Here is an 18335-nt window from a genome sequence, read left to right on the forward strand (position 1 = left end):
TGAGGCAAAAGAAAAGAGATGAATCTGGAGGATTCTAGCTTTCACACCTAACTCCAACGTATGAGCTAGATAAGAAAAAGAAAGTTTAAAAGAGCTGTTGATAGTCTAACATTGTCTTCCGGACCACATCAGAGGCAAACAATAAAACAACAGCATCAGCAGGCAAGTACTAACTGAAGTCCATGTTCTAGGCTATTAAATGACTTAGTTACTTTGAAAGAAGGGGACATAGATGCAGCATTCAGTAAAGAGCAGAATGCTTTACTGAAAAAGCTGCCTAACTGCCAAAGATTCAGGATACAGAACGTACATAAGATGGGCAATAAGCTTTGGTTCCTTTTGTTTTTTTTGCTTGATACATAGTCGGACATTTCTTGCAAGGCAAACAAACTTTTACATGGTCAAAGGTTTTTTGACCTTTTTAAAATGGTTTTTTTATGAAATTAAGATGAGCAGATTATTTCCGCAAAGCTTTTTTAGCTAGTTCATCTTGTGCAGTACAATAGTTTCTTTTCAGGAGGCAGTTTATGGAAAAAGGACTGTGCTTGACCTCTTTGATTTTTTTTTTTAATCAACAAAAGTAAAGCAATCAGTTTAGCTTCGTGAAGACTGTTAACAAGCTAATATATCATAGCTTAGTAGTTTGCGCTTCCGAATTGCCTCACCAGGGAAACATTAAGTAGTGTATAGCTCAGAATCTTATTTGCTTCGACAGTTTTTTCTTGGAACAAATAAATTGCTCGGGGATCGAAATTCACAAAGGACAGCAAGATACAAAAGGAAAATACTGCATGGTGCCTGATAACACATATTTTTTTTATTTAAATAGATCCAAATTGTTCAATAACAAAACAGAAATCAAACAAAAAACATAGTCTAAACAACAGCCAGGCCATGAGAAAATAGCATGGGCTAAGATCCAAATGTACAGAATGCCTAACCATCAACAAAACAAACAACCAACGACACAACAAATCCACCATGACTTGGCCTAACTGTAACAGCCAAAGAGAGCTCGATATAGCATAAGATATAAGCTATACATCCAAAAAAAACAAACAAGAGAAGTTTACACTAAAAGCTAAAAAGAATTAGGCAGCTTGTGCTTCAGCATCATTCACGTCATAGGAAGCGACGATTGTATAGCGAGCACCCTTTGTAACCCTAAAAGCATGGTCCGAATGCTTAAGATAAAACAACATTACTCTTCCGTTAAGTGCACTCGCCACACGATCAGTAAGATGCACATCCTGGCGACAAAGTGAAAGCCATGACTTATTCTCATAGCCAAAAAATCAGCAAACAACATTACACTTTAGAAGCATATGCACAACAGGGAAATAGCAGTACCTCCTTATCAGCCTGATATAAACGGTGAGAATTGATACCTATTAACTTCTCGGCCTCATCTCCCATGGCTATTACATTCAGTGAACCAGTGCCATCCTTGATAGCAAGAGTCACACAAGCCCTTATAGCACAAACGAATAAGCAATTCATCTAACAAAAGAGGACTCAAAAACAGCAAAATAAAATAAAAAACAGGAACAAATAAAAAAATATAAAAGAGACTACCATAAGAACACCATACCTAGGGAAAGTATAAATGTCTCGGCTGCAATAGCGGCACATGATACCCCAGTTCAAAGAAAAATCATTAGGAAGATAGCAATGTGGACAGGCTAGATACCATAGTCTACCCTTTCTATACTCAAGAGAAACCGTGCCTCTTATCCATGCAGTTCCTATGTCCTGTGGTGGGTAACATACAAAGCAAGGGAGGAAAAGTTATGGGATACTCAAGGTGGATATGAAAACATTTATAGAGAAAGACTATGATTCCAGCAAGAATGTAATAGCAAACTCACAAACTTCGTCGCCTGTGCAATGAATGAGATCTGACTTATACGGCTAGAAGCAACTGGTGGGACCAATACACATGAATTAGCATAACTCCTCTCGTGGACCATTTGCGTGAGGTCTGATTTATTAGCTTGAAACCTAAACAGATTACAGTAATTTGATAAAGCAAAGTAATAGCAAAAAAAAATAAAAAAATAAACAGAGAACAACGAACTGGCAAAAAAAAAAGAAGGAACAAAACAGCAGACCATGCCCGGAGGTTCCCAGCTTCTTGCACAATTGGGGAAACCAATATCACAGACGAAGACTGAGTAGATAACGATAAATCTGGAAAAAGGATTGAGTGACCCAGAGAACAATGCTCAGGCAAAACCAAATGGTAAATTTTAAAAATAGTATGGATAAAAGATGAAAAGATATTTATAACATATAGAAGCTTACAGTTATCGGTAGTCACCCTAAGACGGATACATATCAAAACCGGATTCTGTGCAATATTAGCCATTATGTCAGCCCCTTCTATGGCTTCGAACTCATTCCAAAGAGTTAAAATAACAGGCCTAAGCCTTAACACAGAGGAACATATAAAAAATACTCATTAGCAACCCAAATACAAAAGATAAACTCAATAAACAGAGGGGGAAGAAAAGCAAACACCTACTCATAGTTAACAATAACATAGTCACGTGCGACAGATGGGCCTCCTTCAAAATATACCTCTCTAGCAGGAAAGGCACACAAAACAATTCCCATGATATCTGTGAAGCCACAAAAAAAAAATTAGAGAAAAACAAATGTATAGGCACAAGGAATTCAAGAACAAGGGGAAAAACAACCAACAAAATATAGAGCTACCTATGAAGTTTTCTGTGTCGGCAACAGCGTCACACGAAGCAATAGAGCGTAGGCGAAAATAGCATGGGAGTTTTGGAGGGTCAATTTCGATTAATTCATCAATTACAGTGTCATTAGTTAAAACCCAATAAAAGCGATAAGAACCAACACTCAAAGAAGAGTCAGGTATCTCATAAACACGGGCTTTTGAAACGCGATACTTCTTAAATGGCACAAGTACATCACTAACACGATCAATATTCTCATCAATCGTAAGTGCAGTCACCTTAACACCCTAAAATAAACAAATCCACAATCAGCAAAAGAACCAAAAAAAATTAAACGAGAAACAGCGCAAAACTGCACCTGGAAATCAGAAAAAACAAAGTATCGGAACTTCTTTGTTAGCTCACTGCCACAAGTTGTCTTCACGTGCGATGCCTCAATAAGCTGAACTTGAGATGTCCAACGAACCAGACAAGCATTAACCTCAGGCAAACGCAACATTCCATCAGCATGTTCAGACCACATAGTCTAAAGAAAAACGCTAATCAGGCCCAAATGAAAAAAAAACACGGGAAAAAGAGGAAATCAAAACGATAGCATAAATACAAAAAATCAGGCAAAGAAAGACGTTAATCAGGCCCAATGAAAAAAAAACACAGAAAAAAGGGGAAAGCAAAACGATAGCATAAATACAAAAAATCAGCCAAACAAGGAGCCACAAAAAAGTAGAACTAACGATTACATGAATGCAGATATTCAAGCAAAATACGAGCTAATAAAAATAGAACTAAAAGACAAACAGAAGAGCAGGTCACCAAATATAATGGCAGGTTAAAACCTGCAGTTCAAAGAAATATAACAGGGTGGCCTTGCCTAGCCTAGGTGATGATGAACTGAATTGCTTTTCACCTCAACATTTTTAGATAATTTTCTCCCACCACACAGATACATACATACATATATACAGTGCATTAATGATTCATTTATCCAGGCCTTGTATAACTGTTTATATAACTGACACATATTAACAGTAACAGGCATATCCAGGCAGATTTTGAATGCTAATTAATTTCCAAGATTCGACAACCTCAATCAGGAGGAGCTTTATGGGGAAAAAAACACAAATAGGCAACAAGAGCTCCAACCTTTCAATCAGTCATTTTTTTCGCTTGTTTTTTTTTTTACTCTAACTCACACTTTTTTTAAAAAAAAAAAAGAGACCAAAGAATAAGGAAAAGCACTCTATTACTCAATCAATAGGGCTAAAAGCAAACAAAAAGTTACATAACACCTGAAACAGGAAGGAAATCTGATAGAAACAAACAAAAACACAAGCCCGGAAGAAGATAAATGCAACAAAAGAACAATTAACCTGGGGAAAAATTTAAAAGACCAACGAAGAGAGAACTGGAGGGAAAGAAGGAAAAAGCACAACAGCCAGGCACTACAACAAATAGCAAAGGGGAAAAAGAACGGGAAAAGGGGAAAATCTAAGAATCAAGAACAAGGGGGAAAATACCCCAGCAAAACACAAAAAAAGCGTAAAAGGCAATGCAAAAGAAAAAAGGATCTGGCCCAAAATGTAGAAAACACAGAGTCAATGAAAAAGCTAGTTCCGAGCCTAGCAAAACCTCTGGGGGAAGAAAAAGAAGAACAGGGAAAAAATGGAAAAAAACAGAGCAGCTAGATGAAAAGCTTTGCTTGACTAAACCCCGGTGGAAAAAGATATTAAGAAAAAGCACTCTATTAATCAATCAATAGGGCTAAAAGCAAACAAAAAAGGTATATAACAAATGAAATAGGAGGAACATCTGATAGAAACAAACAAAAAAACAAGCCCGGAAGAAGATAAATGTAACAAAAGAACAAGTCACCGGGGAAAAAATTTAAAAGAACAACGAAGACAGAACCAAGAACAAGGGGAAAAATACCCAAGCAAAACACAAAACAAGCGTAAAAGGCAGTGCAAAAGAAAAAAGCATCTGGCCCAAAATGTAGAAAACACAGAGTCAATGAAGAAGCTAGTTCCGAGCCTAGCAAAGCCTCCGAGGGAAGAAAAAGAAGAACAGGCAAAAAATGGAGAAAAACAGAGCAGCAAGATGAAAAGCTTCAGCACCGAGGGATGAATCTCTCAGAAGCAGAACCAACTGTATTCAGGTAATTAGAAAAACAAGACTACACATTTGCTTGACTAAATCCCGGTGGAAAAAGATATTTTAAAAAAAAATCATAAACAAGCATTCTAGGGGGAAAAGAGAATACCGGGGAAGAAATGGAGGAAAACAGAGCAGATAGCCGGAAAAAATGCAGTGCCGGGAGATGAATCTCTGAGATCCAACACAGGTAAGCAGAACTAACTACGAACGGAGCTAATGTTGAACTGAGGGGGAAAAAAGTAGCTGGAAAAGTAGCACCAAAGCGAATAATGTTTGGAGGGCAAGAAGCAGGGCTCAAACCCATTAATGCTCGAGCTGAAAGGCTGAAAAAGGCCGAAGAGTAAAAGTAAAAGTACAACCGATATTATTTATGGCCGTTAGGTACACGAAGGCTAGCTGGAGAAGCGGCCAAGGGAGACAGCCTATTTTTTTCTGATGCACAGCAGCGGCGAGTGTCATGCAACAAGACGACGAAACTAAACTGTACCGGTCAAAGTGGGCAAAAAAGATATCAAATTCTACGACGTCGTTGCATCTACCACAAACCACGCACAACGCACGTGAGAGGACGACCAAAACGAAGCCGACCAAAGAGGCCTTCGGCTGTTATTCTATATATGTTGATTAGTTTTCCCGTCTTTTTCTTTTTTCGTCTTTGCATCCGTTCACTCCTCCTCTTCCTTCTCCACCGCCACACCGTCTCCTTCTCCTTAGCCGTTCTTTCTATTTCTCTTCTCTGCTTTAGGGTTAGATACAACTTCAGAGTCTGTCTCTCTATTTCTTGTCTCCTCCTCCGCCGGCACACCGTCTTCGTGTCTTCTTCTATTGGCTTCTTCTCTACCCAACATCAGAGATCTATTTTGCTCAACCAGCCCTAGGATTCCCCCCCTTCGCCTTCCTCCGCTTTTTTTAACCGTTTTTTCTTCTGTTTTTTTCCCCTTTTTTTCCTTTTTCCGCTTTTTCATCCGTTCACTCCTCCTCCTCCTCCTCCACCGCTACACCGGCTCCCTCTCCTTTATCGGCTCCTTCTATTCTACGCCCAGGATTATGGGTTTCCCTTCTCCCACCAGTCCTGGGATTTCTCTTCTGCCTCCCTCCTGTTCAGGTTCATTCTCGCCGGATCCCCTCTCAGCCATTGGGAGCACTTTGAAATCCGCTGCAAGTTCGTCGCTATCCTTGGCATCTCGTTTTGGTCTGAGGCTCTTTTCGTCGGCCTGAGGCTCATTTTGTTTCGTCGGCCGTCGTGGTACTCACGTGCCAGAATTCAAGACCTGCTTCTGCTGAGTCATCCTACTCAACGGACAGCTGTACAAATTTACCGCTCTTATTTTTTTTTCTCCGCTGCACTCCAGCTCTGCTCTCCACTCCACTCCACCTCTGCTCCGCTGCGGGTGTATTCTTTCTGCTGAGTCGTGTTTTTTTTTTTTTTGTTTGTACTCGATGGAGCTGGACGATTAATGGACTTTTTCTTTCGGCTAGAGTTATTTTTTCCTCTTCAACATTGATAGTTTCCGTCGTTCCCTCTTTTTTTCCTTTTCCTTTTGCTGTGGATGGAATTTTTGCGGTTTGGTGGTATATGGGTATCTTCTGCGAGGCGCGCTCTTTTTTGTTCCTCCTTCCAAAGGTAATGCCTCCATTGTTTTCTTTTTTTTTTGGAATTTTTTTGTGCTATTTTTCCCGGTTGTTTCTTCATCGATTTTAAGTTGGAATGATTGTGGTTTGGCAGTACTCCCGCGGCTGGAATTCTTGCGGGTTGGTAGCATAGAAGTATCTTCCACCAGTTGCTTTTGTTCGGCTTTTTTAAGGTATTGCCTCCGTTGTTCTCTTTTATGGTTTTTGTTTTTTTTTTGTGTTATTTTCCCAGTTGTTTTTTACCTTCTGGGGTTCCATAAACAAGAAAGAAGAGGAGGCGTTTCTTACTGTTTTTTTAACTTCTTGTTGTAATTGTAACAAGTAAATAATGACTTCTTGTTGGAATTTATTACTGGTTTGATTTTCCTTCGGCTTTTTTCCCTTTTTTGTTGGAACTTCTTGTATATGGTTTATCGAATGAGTTTTTGTACAGATTTTGTCTTTCTTGTTCGATGGTTTTTCTGAAAATGTATTTTTTACCTTTTTCTTGCTTATGTGGATTTTTAAGACCAACTATATGTTTTGTTGGTGTCCGTGGTCCTTTTTTTTTTTTTTTTGGTAGTTCGATGTTGCCTTTTATGAGATTTTTTTCCCTTGCAACGTAGTCTTTTTTTTTGTATCTGTTTGTTGTCTTATTTCTTTGTATATTTTTTTTGAAAATGTATTTTTTGCCTTTTTTTTGCTTATGTGGATTTTTAAGGCCAACTATATGTTTTGTTGGTGTCCGTGGTGTTTTTTTTTTTTTTTTTTTTTGTAGTTGGATGTTTCCTTTTATAAGATTTTTCTTCCTTCGAAAGTGGTCTTTGTTTTTTGTATCTGTTTGTTTTCTTATTTTTTTGTCAATGTATATTTTCTTTGAATTTATTTTTTATTCTCTGTTTTTTGTAGCTTTCTGTTTTCTTTTTTCCAGGTTTCTGCTTTGTATTTTCTTATGTGGGGTTGTAAGTCTGGTTTTCTTAGTGGTTTGTTTTCTCAGTGTTACCTTTTTTTTTGGTGGTTTTGCTTCTGATTGACAATTTGTTTTTCTTTTTTACTTTGGTAGCATATTGTTATCTGTTTTGCTTTGTTATTGTGCTTTTGTGATTTGTAAATTGTTTTTCCTTTTTCCATTTGTTTTTAAATTTGTTTTATGGTTTGGTTTGTTTGCTCCATTTGCTTCTGGCATACCTGTGATTGTTTTCTGTTTTTTTTCTGGAATTTTAGCTTTGTGGTAGTTTCTTGTTTGGTGCTCTCTTGAAGTTTAGTGTTTTTGCTTTTATTCAGTGTTTATTTGTGGTGGCTTTTATTGTGTGTTGCTGTCATTTTTTGGGATGCTCTTTTTCTAATTGGTTTTTATCTTTGTTCCTATTCGTTAGTTATGTGGTCAGAACATATTGAGGGGATATTACGCATGCCGGAGGTTGAGGTTTTTACTATGGGATTTTACTTCATCTGTTTGGTAGCTTGCTGTGTTGGGTTGAGGTTTTGGTTTGTGAATTTTGTGATCCAAGTCCCATAATTCTGGCTTCAGACGTTCTGAAATAGGTTCATGTTTTGAAATCTGAAATGGGCTTTTAGAATTTTTTTGATTTTAAGGAAATTTATTTGCTTTTGATGATGAAATTGATTATATCAGGCTCAAGGTTTTGAGAATAAGTTCCGAATATGTTGCTTCATACTACTTGCTAAAAAGGTTCCCATTTCTGAAATGATCTTAGTGTTGCATTGTTATAGTTCTGTTCCTATTTAGGAATGTTTCCTCAGTATTTACTTCCTCTTTTGTTGTGTTTTTCATGATTCAGCCATGCATAAAATAGGTTCTCATTTTTTCTAAGGTCGAGATGCTTATGTTTCTTAATTACCATTGGCATATCCCTTCACTGAATCTCTGGACAGGATTCATTGCAATTAGTTTTTTCCCTTTAAGGAATGGATTCTAATTTGTTATTCCCTATGTTGTTGCATGCTGAAGATTTTTGAGACTGGTGACACAGCATGAGGAATGAAAAGTTGGGCAAAGAGCAGAAGATGGCTCAAGTTAAAGTTAAATTGCGAAAGGCCATGAATTGCCTCTGCTCAGGGGAACTTGCAAAAGCAGATGAAATGATCCCTTCTTCTGAATCACTTGCAACTAAAGATTGTTCCACAAGTGTTTATTCTTCTCAAGCTAGAGAAGCTGAAATGAAGCCTGATGCAGGCAACATTGAAGAGGTTGAATCGTCTCTGCGTGAGAGTGGTTCTTTGAATTATGAGGGGTTGTCAAAAGCTTTCTTTTCTGAACATCTTTTACTTAAGTTTTGCAGTTTCTTGCTTGTGAATGCTTTCTTAATTTGTGTTTTTTCAAAGTTAAATGATTTCTTGGCTGATCCTTTGCTTGCACTAATTTGTCCTTACTTTTCAAGAAGCTAGAGCACTGTTAGGAAGATATGAATATCAAAAGGGAAACATAGAAGCTACTTTACATGTTTTTGAAGGAATCAATATTGTTACAGTTACTCTGAAGATGAAAATCACACTTGCCAGACGAGGAGACCATCCCAGAAAACAATCTCAAAATTATTCCTCGCTGCCCATGTCATTACATGCTGTTAGTTTGCTCCTGGAAGCAATATTTCTAAAAGCGAAATCTCTTGAGGCTCTTGGGAGATATAAAGGTAGTTTTCAACTACTTGGTGAAACTTCAATCTGTTTTCTATAAGTCCATATCATACATTTCTGCTGGTTTTTTGAGTTTTGAATGTCTTTACCTACTTTTGCTGCACTCTGATCATTCTTCTTAGATGTTCTTTTGATAGTGATGTCATGTTAAGACTACAGTACATTTTTTATTGCTCATAATTATTAGATTTTACGGTCACTTTCTTAAAATGCTTGTAAGACTTTTCCTGACATTTATTGCCCTTTTGCCAGATTACTTGGAAAATAGAGATTGCCCCCTCATTTTGTTATTCTCCCAGTACTGTCCCATGTATTACTATAATTTTCTGCTTCATGCAATTGAAAATTTGAACTTGGAGGGCTACCACAATCAAAACACCTTGACTCAGAAGTTGGATTCCAAAAGACTTTCTATAATTTCATGACAGAGATGGTGGTGTATTTCATTGTACTGGAATTTGTGGGCAATAGATTTACTACTACTGAAATTTTTAAATTTGCAATGCAATGGATATATAACTATTTAATTCGGTCTACCGACTGATGTAAGCGAGATCATTTCTATTGAATAACACTTATGCCTAGCTTTTGTACTTCCCTTTGTGTTTTGGGGGTTTGTATTCTAACACTGACATGCATGAATGTAAAGCTCTTGCTTTTTGCAAATTTTCCAAGTTTTCCTCTGTATTGGTGACAAAGAGAAGGAGGATTTCCAAGGCCAACACATAAATTTTTATTTTCTGGCTAATACATAATTCCTATTATCTTGCAGAAGCTGTTCAATCATGCTCAGTTATTCTAGACATAGTTGAATCTTCATTAGCAGCAGACTTGCCTAAAAACTTTGCTGTTGATTGTAAATTGCAGGAAACACTGAGCAAGGCTGTTGAGTTACTTCCAGAACTGTGGAAACTTGCTGATTTTCCCAGTGAGAGAATCATTTCATACCGGAGGTCCCTTCTTCATCCATGGAATCTTGATGCACACACTGTTGCCAGGATTCAAAAAGAGTTTGCTGTCTTTCTTCTTTACAGTGAAGGTGAGGCAAACCCTCCAAACGTGTGATCCCAAATGGACAGTTCTTTGTTCCTAGAAACAATATTGAAGAAGCTATTCTTCTTTTGATGATTCTATTGAGAAAAGTTTCTCTCAATAGAATTGAGTGGGATCCATCGGTTTTGGATCACCTTACTTATGCATTGTCTGTATCAAGGGGTTTAAGGGCTTTAGCTTACCAAGTGGAAGAATTGCTTCCGAGGACAATAGAGCAGAAAGATAGGTATGAGAAGCTAGCCCTCTGTTATTATGGAGAAGGCGATAAATGGGCTGCTTTGAATTTGTCAAGGAAGTTGTTGAGTAGGGCGGTTGATCCGACATGTGTTCTAGCTTTGCTATTGGCTTCCAAACTTTGCGGGGACAGGAACTCTGCAGAGGAGTTTGGTTGAAGGGGAGATGAAGAGGAGGGGACTGTTGGCGTTGAAATTGAGAGGTAGCTTTGAGAACCCAAATGGAAAAGACGGCAAGAAAGGTTAAAGAGGAAGAGATTGTAAGAGGAAACACCAGAAATCTAGCGGGCTTCATCGAAGGACTTCTCTGCTTCTCCATTGTAGTGGGTACTAATCATTGTAACTTTAATTAGGAAATAGTAGGATATATACTACACATTAAATGGTTTGGATTACAGCATTGCAGAGAATCAGTAGTCAAACTAGATTTGGTACCGTTAATAGGGAAAGGAGGACATTGCAGTGTCAACTTGAGAACAACTGATGCTTCTTTTACCGAGTCTCTTTGTGGGTTACATTATCAGAATCATTGCCAAATTCATGTAATGGAATAGATTTAAAGTCTCTGCACTTCCTTGAAGTTTATAGCACTTTGGATTATCAACCTTAATCTATATGGCTCAGTGCTATTTTTCCCTTTGTCAACTGCCATGCAAATTCATATTGATATACAAAAAAATAAATAAATTTGCATAACATGCTGGATAAAAGAAGAATGTACCGAAATTCAATCACTCCCTTGATCCTCATACTTGGCAGGGCATATTGTCTTTAGTTACCTACGCGCATCGCGCGTTTTATACCTCCTAGTATTAACCAATAGCTCACTTTGGAAGTTGGCGAAAGCAAAGGTGATAAAAATGAATGCTCATCCAACAAAGCATCAAATGTCAATTAAACAGGGGATAAGATACGTATCTGTTTGCTTCCCATTCTCAGATGAAGCTCTGCCAAACGAGAATGTACAGTTGAATACTATGGATTGTGGAATCAATTGATGCCATGTAAAAAGTCAGCAACACACTTCAGCTGGAGCTCAAAGAAAAAATCATTTACACCTGATTTCCTTGGCCCATGGATGTGATTTTAATCTTTGGCAATTTCTTAAGTGCCGAAAAATAAGGCCTTGTTTTGATTGAATTTGTTATCGAGAAATTTTTCTAATTTCTTTTGGTGATATTTGCTTTTATATATCTTCGTATCACATTTTTATTTCACATACATAACATCTGAACAAAATGTTATAATAATTGCGTACAAAAACTCCCCACAAAATACAATCCAAATGGGTTCTATTCTTGTTTGGATTTGAAAAATTGCTACGTTTTTCGTAAATACATTTTTCAATTACTTTTTATTTTACATATATCAAATTGTTACAGTAATTTTTCTACAAAAAATTCAGAAAAATGCAATCCAAACAAGGCGATGCCGATCGCCAATGAGAAGATGCAAGGAATAAATGCCCAAAAGATAGCACCAATATTTCCTTAATGATATGACAAGTGCGGATTAGCGTTGAACACGGTCAAATTTGGCACTCCAGTAAGAATCTTATAGTTGCTATATTAACAGTTTTTAAGTCAAAAAGCCAACACATATTTATCACCACAAATCCAAGATCACAATGTCATGGCTTTGCACTACTTATTGAATAGACAGCTTAAGCGAATCATTTGACTACAAAAGTTGGATGAAGCGTATTGTACCTCCAGCTAAGAGAAATATAGTCCAATGAGAGTCTAAAGCAGTAATGGCTTGTGGGGGGGAATAGTTTACTATACATAAGAGATATTTTTGTGGGATGTTCAACTACTTGGACTAAGTGAAGACTAAATCTGCCTTTCGAAAGGGATCATAGCCAACGTACGATGGTTCTTCAATCTTACAATCCAACAAAAAGGAAGAAAAAAGGTCAGCAGTAATCTTATCTTTCCTTCATCTCCACTCTTCCCACCTATCACTATCTGTACACAGGCAAGTCTACACCGCAGGGTGTGAACATTGTGGCTGTTTGCTTGAACAAATGCACTTTGCCCTGGTTTCCGTGAGTGTCTGAAGAAAAAAGAGGACAAGCATGAGATGAAAGGAGAATTTTAGGCGAGATTCATGTGACTTTCAGGTATGAGAAAGTGATATCTTGGCCATACCTGGACTTGGTTTTGAAGGTCTTTAATGTATTCAACAGCCAAGTCCAACATATCAGCTGTGTTTGTTTGCTGCCAAAAAATGTCGGGCAAGAGATCTCAATACCTAACAGTTTCCAGAAAAAGTAATGATCCCCAAATAAAGCTACAAGAAACCTACCTTGTCCATATTGGGAAAGAGTTCTTGTAGCTTCTTCATTCTCTCGCTTATACGAGTACGTCTCATCTACAAATGATCAACATAATTATAGATGAATGACTGCACTTCAGATTTACAACAAAAACTTTTATTGTTTTCAATGGCTGAATCTCCAAATTTGGAAGTAAATGTAGAGATGTACCCTCTCTGCAATGCTGCGGGGATGCGTGGCGCAACCTCTTTTTGCACGTATTTTGCAAGGAACAGAATCTTGTTGAAATTGCATATATTTCTCTATGGCGGCCATTTCACCAGCAGTTTTTGGCAAACTCAAATGGTGAATTAATCCAGGAGTTTGATTTCTAGGTCCACCATCCTGATAACAAAACACAACATGAGACAAGAACACATGGTACAATACAAGGCAGGCTAATTTTCCGTACAATCCAAAACATCACCTGATTTTCCAATCCATTGAAACTAGAGTACACCTTCAAGTCACCATCTCTGTTTCTTTTTAGGCTATTGAATGGAGAATCGTTCCAAGTATCATTAAGAAAGCCGGAGACATAGCCTTGGTTAGTCTCATTTCCATTCCCCAATTGTCGATGCTCAGAGCTACCCGTTCCACCGTTCTCATTCCCATTTTCTGCTATGCTAGGCATGAACCTTGAACTGGAAGATGGTCCAGAGTTGAAGTTAAGACGATTATTCAAGCCACCGGTTGATGAGCTTGCTTCCCCATTGGTCCCGTTACCACTTCTGAAGTTTCCAACTTCTCCCACTGCATCAAATCCTGAGTTCATTCAAACAAATCTTATCAACTGATTCTTGAAATAATGGGAACTTATACCAGCAAATTTAGGTAGATAAAACTCAAAACTTCTAAATACTAAATTCAGGCATAAATATAATATCATCGCCCCATCAAATACTAATGGAAAAAGTAGTGACTGCAGGCTGCATCTACCTTGATTAGCAGCTTAGACATAGTAACTTCCATTGACAAACCATTTGTTTTCCCCGTCTCCCCAACCCAAACCAAAAATAGCGAGTCTCAACCTACACAAAAGAAATACTCCACAAAAAATAGGACGTTCTTCAACCAGACAATTGTCTCAATTTACTTGTCAACTTTGCAATTCCTACATCTTCAACCTCCATGTATAAGTACAACCAATCCATCATCACTTAACAGTAGAAAAAGAAAAGAAGCAACCTTTTGTAACGGATCCAATCAGAAAGAAAAGCCTTAAAAGTCAAACACCATTTTATGAAAGTAAAGCCAAGATAGATCCAGGCCTGACTTTATCCAAAGCTAAGTCACAACCAATCAAACTTGCCACCCTTGCATCACTAGCTAATAAGCACAAAAATCCATATTAATCAGCATACAAAACAGCAAGAAATCAACAAAGATGATTGAGAATAGATTACCAGAGAAAAACCCAGCTGGAGAACTGCTTTGCCTGATGAGATTTGAGCCATTAGCATTACTGTTCATCCTGACTTGACCTTGATTCTCCACCCCAAGTGGGACAGTATAAGATCCAACAACAGTACCACCACCTGCGCAGACAGCAGCCTGATACCCTACAGAAACCATAGTACTACTACTACTGTTACTACTGCAAAAGCCATTTCCGTTTCGATTTTGCTGCATTCCAGATGGGTTTGATTCCACCTCATTCATTTCCATCTTCATAGCCCCACAAGAACCCTGCGGCTGTACTTGCTGCTGGTGCTGGTGAGGATTGTTCCTCTGATGATGATAAGGACTTTCATTAGTGGGTTCATTCAAGAAAGCTGAAAACATTGAGTCAGATTCAGAACTATCCCCATTAGTATTACTACCACCACTGGTATTGGTATTAGTAGTATTATTATTGTCCTTGCTGCTATCTAAATAGCTAGCAAAATATGCACTTGGAGCTGATCTATATCTCATCAAGCCACCGTTCTGCTGCTGAAAATGGGCTGCAGCTGCTGCTGATGCTGGTTGCTGAAAAAGATCTGAACTTGAATTCAGGATTTCTTTACTACTCTTGAAAAAATCCCCATCCAAGAAACCATTCCTGAAACTGTTGGCACCACTAGAAGTATTACTAGAAAACATAAGATTATTACTTATGTCTCTAGAAATTGCCTCTGGACTATACATGTTGGACGAAATCTTTAGCCCTAACAGCAAAATATTAGCTGAAATTAATGAAATTTCAGGGTTCGGAGAAGACTTTGTAGGAAAGAGGGATGATGAAGAAATATGTGTGAATCCCAGAAACGGTATTGATGGCATATGAGTGAGGGCTGCTAAATCTGGAATATTTATTGAGTTGCCTTTCCTCAAACTGTCCTCACCTTTTATCACTATTACAGATATGGATTGCTGACGTAGCTCTGTCCGGATTGATCTTCAACTTTAGTTGAATTGACAATTCTAACCACGAATTTGGTATCAAATTCTCAATACTTGGATTTCTGTCCTAATCACATTTATCTTTTTTTTTTTTTCCTTTTTGGCTTGTTTTATTGTTCTTTTTTTTTTCATTGATTTAAATTGTGCAATGTGGATGTAATAATCTTTTCATTCCGTTCCAAATCGAATATTTTGGGTTGATGTAGCTTAGATGGTGCGAATAAAGTTGAAGTAGGTATAAGTACATTACGCTAGCAAGTTAATTTACACATTAAGTTAAAGAAATCTAGTATCAATTGATTTAATAAACTTGAAGTGAAAAAAATATATATATATTGGATAGGAGTTTATTTGGATGATTTATTTGAGATGATTTATTTGAGATGATTACTGTAGCACTTTTTATGATATGATGTATGTATGATAAAAAAAGTGATTGAAATGATAAAAATGTGGTTGAAATTTGTGAAACAAATTATTTTATCTCAAATCATCTCAATTCAAACACACACATTAAGTAAAAATAGATTGCTATTTATCCTCCTATGGCTTGACATGTTACCACAGGGTACTGTAATGTCTCAAAATATCCACATAACTATTGTATTATTGTATGTAATTGGAAAAAGAATGGTAAAGTAAATTCACTATAGCAATTAACAGATGAACCTCAGAATTATAATTTTTATTTAAATTCCTTATTATTTTGCATATATCCATGTAATTGTTCTATCATTGTATACAAAATGGTTAACTCTCCACCACGATGTTAAGTATTTAACTAAAGACAATACTCATATTTCAACTAATAACATTACAAAAGTTGCTTTGTGTCAAATTTCACTTTACATAAAAATACAACGAGGTTATATGGATATTTTAAAAATAATAAGGATTATTTAATAATAAGCGTAACCACAAGAGGGTGCAAAGTAATTTACCCTATAACAATAATGAAAATCCCTAGTAATTTTAAAGCTCATAAGTAGATACAAATGTCTAAATTGTTACTCTTTGTCTCTGTCTTTGATGAAAACCTAGAATAGGTTAGTGTGCAGAAATAAGGGATGGATATACTTAAAATGTAGAAACAAGAGAAATGGAAAAAAAAAAAAAAAACAAGTATAGGAGAATTGAATTGTTGGTAAATTTTATAATTACAGCTTGGACTAACTCCATTTTGCATCCTTCAACTTGTATCACTTTTTTTTTTTGTATCCTAGACTTTAATTTTGGATATTTTATACCCTAAACTTTTAATTTTGGATATTTTGTACCATCTACTCTTAAGTTTGTCCCATTTAAATCCAATCAATAAATATGTTTGCAGAATTAATGAGATAAAAGATGGTGAAAATTAATGATAGCATAAGTTTTGTCCTAACTACTTATATTATTAGCAAAATTAATGAAAATATATTGTTTTATTTTTGCCACAATATCTAGGCAACTTTTGACTACTTCTGGCACATTGTCATTGATTTGTTAAGTCCTCTATGCCGTCAATTGCTAAAATTATTATTGATTATATTCAAATAAGATAAACTTGAAAGTTTAGGGTGTAAATTGTCCAAAATTGAGAGTTTAGAATGTAAAGTGTCGAAAATTAAAGTTTAGGGTGTAACAAGTTTGAGAGTGCAAAGTGGATTTAGTTCTTATAGCTTTGGTGTGTGTGTGTGTATATATATATATATACTTCCACATGGGGAAAAACATTGCATTATATTGATGTGTTACAAGGGAACTAAAACCGTCAATTTGGAAACGAAGAAATATCAACTACCAAGTCTTAATGCTATGAATGTTGACTAGCTCTGATGTTTGGATAGAGTCAACAGAGAAAATAGAAATGAGAGGCAAGATTAAACAGCCAGGTCCCAATCCCATAAAAGTAAGAGTTAGAAACAATACCTACCGATGTGAAATTCCAACTTTTGATGTAAATATACATTCAAAAGAATAGTGAAAGATGCATAACTGATTTTCTTTTTCTTTTTTTTTAAACATACAAGAGAACTTATTCTCGATTGCTTCTGATTCTCGAAAGCAAATTCAGAATCCAAAAGCACCATCTTGTTGTTTTCAATTTTTAATAGGTCTTAAAAGTAATTAACAATAGAAAAAATATATTGTTTAGAATTAAAAGCTATGATCAAGTCAAGCTTTCAAAATCATTTGAACAGGCCCTTTCCACAGTATTCATTGACTGAATTCTAACATAAATAACTACTAATGATTTCATATAGGAAAATTTTACTATAACCGCCATACACGAGTAATATGACAAATACCAATTAAAAGATGATTCATATTATAATTTTTTGAAGTCACGTGTTTATATGTATATGACATGAGTAAATCTTATATACACTGATAATATATATACTATAACCATTCGACCCATAACACATGTGTAAAAGTTAAAAATCAAATTTAAATTTTGTATAGTTGTCATTCGTTCAAAACTGACAGTGCATGCACTATTAGTATAGGAAAGATTAATCTATATGAAGTAAGAAAATTTTATATACACTGACAGTATATACATATCCTATTTTAAAAGTTACTTCTTGTAAATGAACTCTTTTTTTATTATTATATAATATAATCAGTTGTGAATACGATCGAGAAATGAATTGGATGGTAGGAACGGGAAAAAAGTGTAAGCGAGAAGTCCGACATGCACAGGTTCAGAATTCCGACTAATACTACGAATGTTGTACAAGATACAAAAACGTTGTTGTCTTTGTTGTTAAAAATCTAAAAACTTCCGAGATTACGAAGCTTAGCTTAGGAGCCAAATGACCCTACACTTCGATCCAATCCAATGTGAACCCACGACTAAACGTGCCATTCCCGTGTGCTCTTTGACGGCTAGGAAGAGGCAAAGCTGGCGGCTTTTCGTAATTAAAAATCAATCCGCGTTGATGATTAGTGGCGCTTGGCTCCTCCTGAGAAACAAGAAACCTAATTAATTAGCCAAGGCTAATAAAAATAATATAACTTGTGTCTGATGTTTATCTAGAAGATTTATCAAAAGTAAACAGCTTTGTAAAGTAGGTAGGCAGATCATTTTCTATTAATTATCTCGAGGGGCATACTCCAAATTCTCTTGACTGCGTACCAAGAAGAAAATGCAATTATATGATGAGTTTTTGGTGTGATAAGTTAAACAGGTTTTCACCTTATAGAGTGCGGCAGAAACGACATTTTGGTCAA

General features: G+C 36.4%; 2 protein-coding genes and 1 pseudogene across 3 annotated transcripts; 1 reads left to right on the forward strand and 2 right to left on the reverse strand.

Annotated features, from left to right (window-relative positions):
• Positions 1–986: 986 nt before the first annotated feature.
• Positions 987–3247, reverse strand: LOC140036949 (replication protein A 70 kDa DNA-binding subunit B-like). 2 transcript variants are annotated; one of them, XM_072080206.1, is made up of 9 exons: positions 3064–3247; positions 2719–2992; positions 2525–2621; positions 2305–2429; positions 2112–2190; positions 1869–2001; positions 1592–1752; positions 1351–1471; positions 987–1250 (listed from the first exon to the last, which is right to left on the reverse strand). In XM_072080206.1, exons 1-9 carry the CDS (start codon positions 3226–3228, stop codon positions 1092–1094), a joined length of 1314 nt encoding a protein of 437 aa, XP_071936307.1. In that variant the 5' UTR covers positions 3229–3247; the 3' UTR covers positions 987–1091. The 2 variants fall into 2 exon arrangements, with proteins under 2 accessions (XP_071936307.1, XP_071936308.1); XM_072080207.1 differs by lacking the exon at positions 987–1250 and having other exon boundaries at positions 1368–1500.
• A 5218-nt stretch (positions 3248–8465) lies between these two features.
• Positions 8466–10940, forward strand: LOC113729586 (protein NPGR2-like; annotated as a pseudogene).
• Positions 10941–12015: 1075 nt separating this feature from the next.
• Positions 12016–15031, reverse strand: LOC113732218 (uncharacterized). The gene is made up of 6 exons (XM_027257876.2): positions 14138–15031; positions 13159–13496; positions 12903–13076; positions 12722–12787; positions 12565–12633; positions 12016–12469 (listed from the first exon to the last, which is right to left on the reverse strand). The coding sequence occupies exons 1-6, from the start codon at positions 14994–14996 to the stop codon at positions 12398–12400; spliced, it is 1578 nt and encodes a 525-aa protein (XP_027113677.1). The 5' UTR covers positions 14997–15031; the 3' UTR covers positions 12016–12397.
• Between the last annotated feature and the right edge of the window lie 3304 nt (positions 15032–18335).

Source organism: Coffea arabica, chromosome 2e, assembly GCF_036785885.1.
Source record: "Coffea arabica cultivar ET-39 chromosome 2e, Coffea Arabica ET-39 HiFi, whole genome shotgun sequence".
NCBI lineage: Eukaryota > Viridiplantae > Streptophyta > Magnoliopsida > Gentianales > Rubiaceae > Coffea > Coffea arabica.

Coding starts and splice junctions, on each gene's coding strand:
- LOC140036949 (XM_072080206.1), bottom strand. CDS start 3,228: ATGTGGTCTGAACATGCTGATGGAATGTTGCGTTTGCCTGAGGTTAAT. Junction 2,993..3,063: donor TTGTTTTTTCTGATTTCCAG/GTGCAGTTTTGC, acceptor TGTTTATTTTAG/GGTGTTAAGGTGACTGCACT. Junction 1,251..1,350: donor TATATCAGGCTGATAAGGAG/GTACTGCTATTT, acceptor CTTTGTCGCCAG/GATGTGCATCTTACTGATCG.
- LOC113732218 (XM_027257876.2), bottom strand. CDS start 14,996: ATGCCATCAATACCGTTTCTGGGATTCACACATATTTCTTCATCATCC. Junction 13,077..13,158: donor TCAATGGATTGGAAAATCAG/GTGATGTTTTGG, acceptor TTTTGTTATCAG/GATGGTGGACCTAGAAATCA. Junction 12,634..12,721: donor TCTTTCCCAATATGGACAAG/GTAGGTTTCTTG, acceptor ATTTTTTGGCAG/CAAACAAACACAGCTGATAT.